At 38.1% G+C, this 12542-nt stretch overlaps 1 protein-coding gene across 9 annotated transcripts in view; it reads right to left on the bottom strand.

The window, feature by feature from the left end:
• FRYL (FRY like transcription coactivator) overlaps positions 1 to 12542 on the bottom strand; it is a 276795-nt gene that overhangs the window by 76686 nt on the left and 187567 nt on the right. For all 9 annotated transcript variants that reach the window (XM_060188085.1, XM_060188080.1, XM_060188084.1 and 6 more), the window contains 4 exons: positions 11069 to 11337; positions 4841 to 5036; positions 3170 to 3294; positions 920 to 977 (listed from right to left, as the gene is read on the bottom strand). In XM_060188085.1, coding sequence (XP_060044068.1) covers positions 920 to 977; positions 3170 to 3294; positions 4841 to 5036; positions 11069 to 11337 — 648 coding nt within the window. The remainder of the gene's footprint in view (positions 1 to 919; positions 978 to 3169; positions 3295 to 4840; positions 5037 to 11068; positions 11338 to 12542) is intronic.

Here is a 12542-nt window from a genome sequence, read left to right as displayed (position 1 = left end):
CCTATTTTCACTTTAGCTAGATCAATTTAACATCTAATTTACAAAGTGGATTTCTGTAGGCTGGGGTTGTGGATTGACCTGCCTGCCCAATGCCCATGTCCAGTGGAGAAGAAATTACAGGTGCCAGAACTCATACCTTATGTACCCTAAAACTGATCCATAGTCCCAGTGGGGGAGAAATGACAAGGGGAAGATAACCAGAGGGCTCTCAACTCCAACTCTATCAGGACCCGAAGAGAAAAGAGGAAAAAGAGATATAGTAATAGGTGTATGTGTGACTTGGCAAAGAAGAGAAGGGGAGGGGGGCAAATATATACAAATATAGATACACAGGTGTAGAAATCATAGTTAACCCTTATCTGCAACCTCTAGAGAACTGCTGTAGCTTACAATGGAGGGATAGGGAATCAGAGCTCAGGTGGTGGGAATGTAGTGAAACTGTACCCGTTATCTTGTAATTTTTTTTATTTTATTTATTTATTCCCTTTTGTTGCCCTTGTTTTATTGTTGTAGTTATTATTGTTGTTGTTGTCGTTGTTGGATAGGACAGAGAGAAACGGAGAGAGGAGGCGAAGACAGAGAGGGGGAAAGAAAGATAGACACCTGCAGACCTGCTTCACTGCCTGTGAAGCGACTCCCCTGCAGGTGGGGAGCCGCGGTTCGAACCGGGATCCCTATCTTGTAATTTTTACAGTCAGTCTTAACTCATTAAAAAAAAAAAAAAAAACAACAACAAAAACCAGTGGATTTCTGTGTAAAGTTTGTGCTAGTGGTGGTAGGGAAGAGTTGTGTGTATATTTAAAAGGTTGAAAACTATACTAAAGCATCTTTCGTTTACATCAGAATAAATACCATTTGGTAGAAGACAAATAAGTGTTTGTCAAATAAATATTAATTGATAGAAAAAGATGCAACTTACCTCTGGCCTTCTTTCAAGTGCTTCTTTAATTATGGGATGCAATTCCTCTATTAGTTCCCTAAGAGGGAAATTATATACATACTTTTAATTAGCCCTAAATAGACAAATACAACACATGCAAATATGTAAATATTTAAAAAATGATAGAAACTAAGAAGTGCTAGTCCTATGCTCCTATTTTAAAAACACAAGTTTTATTGTTTTGGTTTGGCTGTAATAGAGCAGACACTGCCAAACTTTTGGAAAATAGAAAAAAATATATTAGTAGCTTTTTTTTTCCCTTCTAATTTAAAGTTAAGGGGGCTGGACAGTGGCACAGCAGGTTAAGCGCACATGGCACCAAGTGCAAGGACCAGTGTAAGGATCTTGGTTCAAGCCCCTGTCTCCCCATTTGCAGGGGGTGTGTTTCACAGGCGGTGAGGCAGGTCTGCAGGTGTCTATCTTTCGCTCTCCCTGTCTTCCCCTTCTCTTTTGATTTCTCTCTGTCCTATTCAACAACAGCAATAACAACATGGGCATCAAAAGCGAAAAAATAGCCTCCAGGAGCAGTGAATTGGTAGTGCAGCCACTACTAGTGAGCCTTAGTGATAAACCTGGAGGCAAAAAAAAAAAAAGTTTATTATGAATTTTTTTTGTTCACTTTGCAGCCCATGTGTACTTTACATAACTGAAACCCTATGTTCTATAAGATTGTACCTTTTTCTCCTTTATGTAATATTACTTACCCTACCATTATAAATCATTAGACTACTCTTGCCATTATTACTAGACTATTCATAATTAAACTCTCAATTATCTAGTTTAGGATGAGATAATCTTAATTTCCCTAACAACTTTTCATTACTGATTTGTTAAAATGTATTGTCATTTTTATTATTATAAGTATTGTTTCAGTGAACATTTCTGTATATTTATCTTTGCTTCTGATTATCTTATGATTAACATTCATAATTGGAATCAATGAGTCAGGATTATGTGCTTCATGAAAATGTTAATTTCATATTTGCTTATATTCTTGCTTTATATGGAAAGCATAAGGTGGAAATGTAATTCATTCATAATTTCATCATTTATAGGAAACTACATGAGGAGACAGCACAATGATTATACAAAAGACTTTCATACTTGAAGCTCTGACATCCCAGGTTCAATCCCTAGCACCGCCATAAACCAGAGGTAAGCAGTACTCTGGTCAATTTCTTTAAGTAAAATAAAATAAAATAAAATAAAATAAAATAAAATAAAATATACACTACAGGCATCTATTTCTGGAAATTTAATTATTTTTAAGAAGCAGAGAACAATTTCGTATCTTTCATTTTTTTCTGTTACCACAATAGTGCATTTATTCATTGAAAACATTTATTAAAAAAATACCTCCCCATACTTTATCTGTACTAATTCAAAGTTATAAATATAATTCATTACCTTATGCTGTTTTTGACATGTTATCCTAGAGATGAAATATTAAGTACCACACCTCATGCTATTGGAGGATAATTTTAAAAAAAAAGTTCAGAGCCAAGTAAGCAACAACAAAGCAAAAAAGGACTTGGTTCATTAGTATAAATAGCAATGACATATGTAAGTTCACAACTATCTTTTTTAAAAAACTGTTATCTTGAATAAGAATGGTAAGAATTTCAATTTGAGCAATAGACTGAGGTTATAAATATAATTACTGGGGCTGGGGGGCTGGTGCACCTGGCTGAGTGTACATGTTACACTGTACAAGGACCCAGGTTCAAGCCCGCAGCCCCCCACCTGCTGGGGGAAAGCTTTGCAAGTGCTGAAGCAATGCTGCAGGTGTCACTCTGTCTCTCTTCCTCTCTTTCACTTCCTTCCTTTCAATTTCTGGCTGTCTATCCAATAAATAAATAAATAAATAAGGATAAAAATAAACAAATAAATAGAATTACTGTATAAATTGAGTAGATAGATAAATATATTTAAATATTTTATCATCTTTACAATATGCATTATATATTAATATACATTATTATATTTGATCTTCACAACAGTTCTATGACGAAAATAGGGAAAATATTATTTAGTCAGTCAAAAAAAATAGAGAGAAAATAAAACTCAAATTGCACTACTTTTTAAAAAATTATGACTTTTTAAAATGTTACATGATTAGTCACTGGTAAAAGTCAGGATTCATATGTAACTTTCCAGATAATAATTATTCCACCACAACTCCTTCCATATACTATTTTGGCACATACAGAAAATATCTAAGGTAGTTACCTAAAAGCTCCCGGGTTGGTCCTGCCAAGACCAAGAACAAGGGATTCTGTGATTTCCATGCTCTCAGAGCGCATCATTGGAACTATGTGCTTAAACAAGGATGAAGGGGACGGGATGCCAATAATCTGGAAAAAGATATTACAGTAACTGCTAATGACAGCACATACAGTGGAATGGCTCAAGGAACTGGATTTTGTGGCTCTCAATTTCTTATGCCGGTCCTTACACTTTGTGCCACATGTGCTTAACCCGCTGCGCTACTGCCCGACTCCCTAGCTCTCAGTTTCTTACAGCTAATCATTACCATATGCTGACTCCTTTTATCACATATTCTATTTTTTTTAAGTCATAAAATTAGCAAGATAAAATGATTTACAAAAGGATTCATGAGTTTTATAGTTAGAAACCCAGATCTTATGTTTTCTTGATTTCCGTTAAACAGTTCATAATATTTTGTGTCTGTCATGAAGATTGTATAACTGTTCTTATCATGTACCACTCTTATCACCACATAATTTAGGGAAATAAGAGTAAGGAGAAATGGGGATAAAAACGACTTTACAAATACACATGACAAGGCTATGAAGACAGCCCAGAGGCAGAGTACTAGACTTACATGCCCGAGGCCCCAGAGGTCACAGATTTAATCTTTAACACCACGATATATGCCAGAGCTGAGCAATGTTCTGTTCTCTCTCTCCTCCCAACCCTTCTTAAATATATTCATGATAAACCCCACTCTGGTAGCTGCTGGGAGGAGGCTTTGCGGGGAGAGTGCAGAACTTACAAAGGTGAGATTCTGAGTGCAATTCCCAGCATATATTAAACTAATTAGCTGACTCTCTCATAAATAAATCTTGGGGCTGGGTGCTGGTGCATCTGGTTGAGCGCACAATGTGCAAGGACCCAGGTTTGAATCCCTGGTCCCCACCTGCAAGGGGAAAGCTTTACAAATGGTAAAGTATGTTGCAGGTATCTCTCTTCCTATCACCCCCTTCCCTCTTGATTTCTGGCTGTCTCTATCTACTAAAAAATAAAAGAAAAATCATTTTTTATTTTATTTATTTATTATTGGATACAGAGTGAAGGTGGGAGAGGAGGGGGTAGATTGAGAAGGAGAAAGACAGAAAACACCTGCAGTTTTACTTCATTACTTGGGAAGCTTTCTCCTTGCAGTTGGGGACCAGGGCCTTAAACCTGGGTCCTGGCGCACTGTAATGTGTGTGCTTAACCAGGTGTGCCACTGCCTGGCCCCCTGAAAAGAAAAAAAAAATCTTCACTAGATCCATTATGATGAATTTCTAGAACCTGACCATCATTTATCAGGGAAGAATTACTTATGTGATTCAAATTAAGAATAAAAATAGGTAATTTTTTAAAAAACCTGTTTTGATTATTAGTACTGGATATACACTTTTCTTTCACTGGGATTTAACCACTTGAGGCTGACTGTTCAGATAAAGAGAGAAAGAGAAAAAGACAACCCAGTGTAGTCAAGGCTGAGCTTGAACCTGAGCCGAGCACAGAACACAGCAGGCATCCTTCCAGGTGAGCTGTTTTGCAATTCCCAGAAATTCACTTTGAAGTTGAATTATTTTACTGCCTGGGAGATTTCTGAAACATTACTTCTGTGGTGCTATTTGGATTCAATGGCAGATCTAAAGAACTTACTTTAGAGTCAATGCTGTAGCCACTATCGGGGGTAGACGCCAGCGTCTCAGGAGGAGAACACCTCACAGAGCCTGTGGTTGATGGCGAAGACACAGATGTAGCTGCACTGCAGCAAAGAAGCAAGTAGTTTCTCCACAGGCCGATGTATGAGTCGCTGCTTGAGGTTGTGTTCACCTTCTTAGCATTGATGGGGCTACTGAGGGGCAACGGAAGAAATCAGAGTGCTAAGTAACACAGCATAACTTAATTATCTATTTACTTCCTTTAATATTTACTTATTTGTTTTCCCTTTTGTTGCCCTGGTTGTTTTTCATTGTTGTTGTAGTTGTTGTTATTGATGTCGTTGTTGTTAAATAGGTCAGAGAGAAATGGAGAGAGGAAGGGAAGACAGAGAGGGAGAGAGACAGACAGACACATGCAGACCTGTTTCACCACCTGTGAAGCGACCTCCCTGCAGGTGGGGAGCCGGGGGCTCGAACCGGGATCCTTAAGCCAGTCCTTGTGCTTTGTGCCACCTGCACTTAACCCGCTGCACTACCACCTGACTCCCTATTGACTTTTTAAAAAGTTGTTGTTTTTTTTTTTTTAGCTAATGCTAAATTTCTATCAATTTATGGAAGACGCTTAACATAAATATTTTATTAGTAGTATTACATCTCAGTGGAGTGATATAAAATACAAATGATTAAAACAGGAGACTGAAGATTAAAAGATAATACAAACTCATTTTATATTCCTGTAGTCAAATTTAATATTTAAGCAGGCCACATTTTGTCTTATACATATTCAGTGTAGAAAAAAGGTGAAAATAAAAATGAAAATGACTTCTGCTTTCACACCTAAATAAGCACTGTATATTTATTCTTCTACAACTTTAATTCATATGTACATAAAATGCATGAATGAATGCATCTTTTAAAAACAGAGTAATATTGTTTCTTTTGGCACTTTTTGCATTTAACACATTCTTAACATGCTCTATGTAATATACTTCCATAACATTTTTATGACTATAGGCTATATCATTATAGAAATTGTCATGCTTTATATAGTCAAACTTTCATTATGAACACTGTACCTAATAGCAGCTTCCTCTTAATATATAAATATGATGCATCTGAATAGATGCTTATTTTCTTGATAAATTCCCAAAATGGAATTTCAGTATCAAAGGAATATCTGCATTTTAAAGGATTCTATCAAATTTCTGTCTGGAAAGATTAAAGCCATAGTATATTTTGAAACAATCTCATAAAACTTTTAAAATACCACAGTTCTGTTTAAGAACTCACAGCACGTATTGCACCAAAGCAAAAGACTCTGGGGTGGGTGGGTGGGGAGAATACAGATCCAAGAAGGATGACAGAGGACCTAGTGGGGGTTGTATTGTTATATGGAAAACTGGGAAATGTTATGCATGTACAAACTATTGTGTTTACTGTCGAATGTAAAACATTAATTCCACAATAAAGAAATTCCAAAAAAATAGTGAGGACCTAGTGGGGGGTTGTATTGTTATATGGAAAACTGTGGAATGTTATGCATGTACAAACTATTGTATTTACTGTTGAATGTAAAACATTAATTCCCCAATAAAGAAATAAAAAAAAGAACTCATAGCAAACAAACAAACATCACCCCCCAAGATATACTAATATATAGCCTTTAGTTTCAGTACTTATATATACACCATTTTATTAATTCAGCAACAGTGTTTTAGAACAGTGTTTTAAAGTCTAAAGTTAGTAAGGTAGGAAGTATTCTGAGTACTGGTGAGAGCCATGAGAAATCAAAGAAAAAACACCTACAAAACTTCACTACCATCATGCGTGCTGGGGAGACAAAATAAGTTAACAAAACTCTTAGATTAAATAAAAAAAAACAAAGAAAGGGAGATATGGAATACTGGTTAGAGAAAGGCTTATAGAAGGGGTTACAAAACCTGGAAAGGGAAAAAGACTAGTTCATTTAGTGATGGCCTTCTTGGTCATTGATAGTCCACTGTTGGATAGTATGCCAGCTCCCCCTGGCTTCTGCTTAACCATATCCCTATATAGGGATAGATTTAATCCCATTCAAAGCTTTGGTCTATTTACATAAATCACTTTTACATTTACATAAAGCACCACACTCCCTCCAGGGCATTGGTGGTTTAGTGGTAGAATTCTCACCTGCTCCACCCCCTCTCCTTGTCACACCCTGATCCTCTCCTTGTCACACCCTGATCTTCCACCAGTCACTTTTCGCTCCACCCTCTCTATATCACATCCTGTTTCCACCCTACTTGGAGAGTATAAAAACAGCTGCTCTTCTGATTAAAGACACTTGGAAATTGCTTTCCAGCTCTGAGAGTTCCAGAGTGTATCTCCTGCGAAGTTAGTGCGGCACGAGTTCCTGATCCCTCTCCCACACAGCAGCCTAGATCGGCTCCAGTTGAGTTCTCTCCAACCCAGAGAGCACTAGCTCGGGAAGAAGTACCCTCAGGCTATCCCGGCATCTGGCGCCTGGAACAGGGACATGTAAGCAACAGATTTACAAGAAGAATCCTAGATAAGTACACACCTTTTGGGTATCTGCAATATTGTGTTAAGGCACTGTGATTTTTTCTTTCTTATTGTTTTCCTGAGATCTCTCCACCATGGAAAATTTTTTCCAAATTCTGCATTCTTTTTCCAGTATACAATTTTTATATATCTGGGACAATTTTCTTGGGGCTGCACCTTATATCCTGTTGATCATCAAAGCAGCTTTTAAGGGATATATAGGGCAACCTCTCAAAAGGCTTAAGGACCTAGAGGCTGAGGTCCAAGAGATAAAGGAAGTGATCATAGAACTTAACTAGCACCTTAAAAACAAGAAGAAGCAAAGGCCTGTTGTGATCCTGACCCACCCTAATTCCTCTGCATCTTGCCCTGAGGACCCTATTTTGGCAGACACGTGTCCGAATTCTCCATTGGACTCCATAGCCACTTCTTCGGCCACTCCCATTTTGGCAGACATGTGTCCGGAACCTCCTGCTGCCTCCACTGCTGTTTCTTCACCCACCCCTGTTTTGACAGACACATGTCCGCATTCTCCTGTAGCCTCCAAAACCACTTCTTCGGCCGCTTGTCCAGAAGCTTCCACTTCGGTGACTCCTCCTACCGCTACACACTTATCAGAGCAAGTCCACACATTTCCGGTCAATGTAGCCCCCAGTAGACAAAAACCTCAGGCCTGGTATCCATATTCTGCCACAGACCTGAAGGAACTACGCCAGGCTATCAAGGATGACGGTGTTCATGCCCCATGGACCAGGTCCATTTTACAAGGCCTGCTTCAGAACCTTAATACCGCCCCAAGATTGGAGGGATGTAAGTCGCGCTACACTCCCAGGCCCCCTCTTCCTGCAATGGGAGGCATTCTTTCACAACGAATGTTTACAACAATCACGGAAAAATATTCAAAATCAGCCAGAGGGGAATTTTGATGCATTGTTTGGAACAGGCCAATTAGAAACAGGGATTCAACAGGTGGAAGCCAAGTTTCCACTGGGGTATTTTGATCAGATACGCCTGTGTGCATTAAAAGCATGGGAGCAATTAACACCACCTATGGGAGTGGCCTCAGCCCCCATTCTCTCCCTTCAACAAGAACCTGATGAATCCCTCGCTAAATTCATTGCCAGGGTCCAGTCGAGTTTGGAAAGGAAGATTTATAATCCTGACGCTCGTTTTCTTCTCCTGCGATCCATAGTCTGGGATGGAATGCTTCCGCATTTTCGACAGGCCTGTATCACTCTTAAAAACGAACACCCAGATACTTGGATTCTAGCTACACAGGATCTCAGATCAAGCTCTTTTCAAGGACCTATGTTACAGGCCTATGCAGCTACCTTACATAAGCAAAAAGGGGCTTGCTTTCAGTGCGGTCGCCAAGGGCACTGGCGTAACCAATGTCCAGAAAATAGACCTTGACCCCACCTCCAGTCAGGGCAACCCCGCCTCCAGACAGGGAATCGGAGACCACGAATGCCTTGTCCCAGATGCCAGAAAGGATTTCACTGGAGGAGAGATTGTTGGTCAAGGTTCCATAGGAACGGCACGCCTCTGCCAAATGTAAACAGGGATTTAAACTAGGTGTGGGGCTTCCCTTAGCCCCACCCCCAAGAGGGAAGGAAGCAGGTCGCCCGCTTGGTGCTGTGCCCTTCTTCCACAAACAGAAGCCCAGCTTGGGACCCAATCCGTCACTACACCCACCACGCCAAGTAACAATAACAGAGGGTGAGCAGAAGGAGGAACCCGCGGTATGTGGGAACTTCCAGCATAGAAATAACAGGCTGGAGCAAGAGAAGAGCTCGAATTCGGAGCCTGAGATTTTATGGACCACCCCTGTTTTAGAAAGGGGTCACCCAACTATGACAGTAAAGAGCCTCACCTCCCCAGAGCCCTACTCTACTAGGGAAAGACAGAGATGGGCTAAGGCTATGGATTGGTCTTCCAAAACCCATGACCAGTGGAGAAGCAATTACAGAAGCCAGACCTCCCACCTCTGCACCCCATAAAGAATTTTGGTTCATACTACCAGAGGGGTAAATGTTAGGGGAGAATTACCAGAGGGCTCTGAACACCAATTTCATCAGGACACAGAGAAAGGAGACAAAAAAAAAAAAAAAGGGGGGGGGGGATAAGGAGAGAAGGCAAGACCACAGAAACACAGAAAAAAGCAGGTGTGTATATATATATGTGTGTGTGTGTGTGTGTGTGTGTTTATGTGTGTGTTTATAGAAATAACAGTCAACCTATATCTGTTATCTTGGGAAAACTACTGCAGTTCCCAACGGAGGGAATGGGGATGCAGAACTCTGGTGGTGGGAAAGGTGTGGAATTATACCCTTTATTATCTTATAATTTTGTAACTCAATATTAAATCACAAAAATTTAAAAAAATGCAATAAATAAATGAATAAAAATAAAGATTAAAAAGGAGAAGGGCTTATAATTTAAAACATGATCAAATAAGAAAGTCATAAATGTGCAAAGGAGTGTCAGTTTCATTAAAAATAACATCTAAATCTACATAGCTATTAATTAGTATGCATCTATAGAGGTATCAGATATACATATATACACAAATGTAAATATATATCAGACATACACGAATAAGCACACATTTACATAAATACACACACACATATACATACATATATGATTGTCTAGATAAGGTAAAAATCAGAAAATCAAACTCCGGTTGAAAATTTTTTTCGATATAAAATATTTAAGGGCAAGATGAAATTAACTATGGTTTATTATGATTCTGGACAAATCTCCATCATTAATTACATCAGTGATTCCAAATTTTTATCATTATTTCCCTAAAGCACAACCTGATAACTTATCCCTAATCTCTATTAGCATATGACCTCCTGATAACATCAAGGAAAGTAAAGCTACTGAGTTTGGTTTCTCTATACTTCTTACCTTTTAATTGCAAATTTCACCTATAAACATTCATACTCCTCTTTAGACCATTTCCTCATTGATTCTTTTATCCAGTACAGCTACCTTAGACACTTATTATGTACCAAGCACTGCATTATTTGAAAAAGGAGCAGGAGATAGCATAATGATTATGCAAAAAGACCATGCCTTTATAAAAAGACCACGCAGTTTCAGGTTCAATCCCCTGAACCACCATAAGCCAGAGCTGAGCAGTGCTCACTCTGGTGTAAAAATAAAAAAATAGGGTGTCTGGTGGTAGTGCAGTGGGTTAAGCACAGGGCAAAGCACACAGACCGGTGTAAGGATCCTCGTTTGTGGCCCTGGCTCCCCACCTGCAGGGGAGTCGCTTCACAAGCGGTGAAGCAGGTCTGCAGGTGTCTATCTTTCTCTCCCCCTCTCTGTCTTCCCCTCCTCTCTCCATTTCTCTCTGTCCTATCCAACAACTATGACAATAAGGATAACTACAACAATAAAACAACAAGAGCAACAAAAGGGAATAAATAAATATTTAAAATAAAAAATAAAATTATATATATGTATATATATGTGTGTATATATATATATATATATATATATATGCATGCATTATTATACCACATTCTTCCCTTTATATATTTCATCTCCCTCTGTAATACATTAGCATTTTGTCATGTTATTTATGGAATTTCAAATTTGCAAAAAGTTTTGAAATATATACATTATCAAAACTGAGAATCTATACTTTACATTAGGGGAGAAAACAACTTACTTTACATCAACTTGTGGAGACAACAACTGAAGCCTTGTATATGCAAACATCCAAGCATAGCTCACAGCTGTAGGACAGTGTTTTGGAAGATTTTCTTGCTTTAAAAAACTAGAGAGACTTATAATCCATGGGTCTTGGCCTTGGGTCACATGTGCAAATATCCATATATGTGATGGACTGATCACATCAAACTGGTGGCTAATAGGAGACGAGTTCCATTCTGCTAATGTCTGTAAATCTATTGAGCCTGGGCAATACAGCAAAGTGGTCTATGTAGGGAAAGAACAAGAACTGATGAAAGCACATTCCCATAGCTTGCAAAGTTCTGTTTATTAATAGTTCCTAGAGCAGAGGCTCTTAAACAAGAGGAATATAAGGTTCAGGAATCTAAGGCTTAGCTGGAATGGTGAACTCCTAAAATGGCATGTTAAAGGTTTTATTTGAATGTGTGTACATGTGCTTTTCTGAAGAGAGAAAGCTTCCATTAGTCGCAAGAAGATCAATGAACTAAAAGTTTAAGGACCACTGTTGATGTAATTTAAATGCGAGTATAAAACAAACAAGCATACTGAAGTTGAGAGAGAATAAAGTATTAAATTTCATGCTCATGTGTCTGTCCTATAATGTATAAATGAATAAGAAAATAGGTTCTTCTCTAGAAGAACATATTTAAGATTTTCTCATTGATAGTCCAAGTTCCCATGCTGAACTGATAAAAAAAATTTACCTTCAGAAATAATTATCACTGGACAATATAAATTTTTAAAAAGTAGAATCTTAAACCAAAGAGAGGCTCAACTCACAGTCATTCAACAACTACTTACAAAGTGCCTGCTAGGAGATGACACTGTCTTAGGCACCAGAAGAAAGTCACCCACTATTATTTGTTAGCAGAATACCTGATTAGTAATCTCTTTTAAAAAGAGTATCTGAGGATTATTTCAGGCTCATAAAGCTTTCTTATTTCCCTTCATTATATAAAACTCATTGTTGCACAAGTCAAGTGTATGCAGAGAGCATACCCCAAACGGGGAAAAAAAAAGTTATGTAGGAAAATTTGACAGTTATGCTTACATCAAAGATTGTGCTAATCTTTTCAGTTTTATTACTATGTCTGTTGATAGGGCTTTTCTTCATTTTAGTGAACTATATTTTATAAGACTTACATAAAATCATAAATATACTCCCTGCACTTGAGGACTTATGTGGCAATGGAAATATATTTACTGAAAGCATAGAATGCAAACTTCTGTCTTAAATTTCAAACCCCCCCCAGAAAGAAATTTCCACATCATTTTTATCAGCATACACATACAAAAAACATCACATACTATGATACAGAGCAAATAATAGTCCATAGTGACACTGAATTAAAAACGTTGGAACCTTACAAATATTGATTTTTTTTTCCCTATGGAGAACTAAACACAAGAGTATCACTTTGCATGTGCCAAATTTTCAAAAGTATTTCTTA

Source organism: Erinaceus europaeus, chromosome 3 (assembly GCF_950295315.1).
Source record: "Erinaceus europaeus chromosome 3, mEriEur2.1, whole genome shotgun sequence".
Classification (NCBI taxonomy): domain Eukaryota; kingdom Metazoa; phylum Chordata; class Mammalia; order Eulipotyphla; family Erinaceidae; genus Erinaceus; species Erinaceus europaeus.
This window is presented reverse-complemented; position numbering and strand designations above follow the sequence as displayed.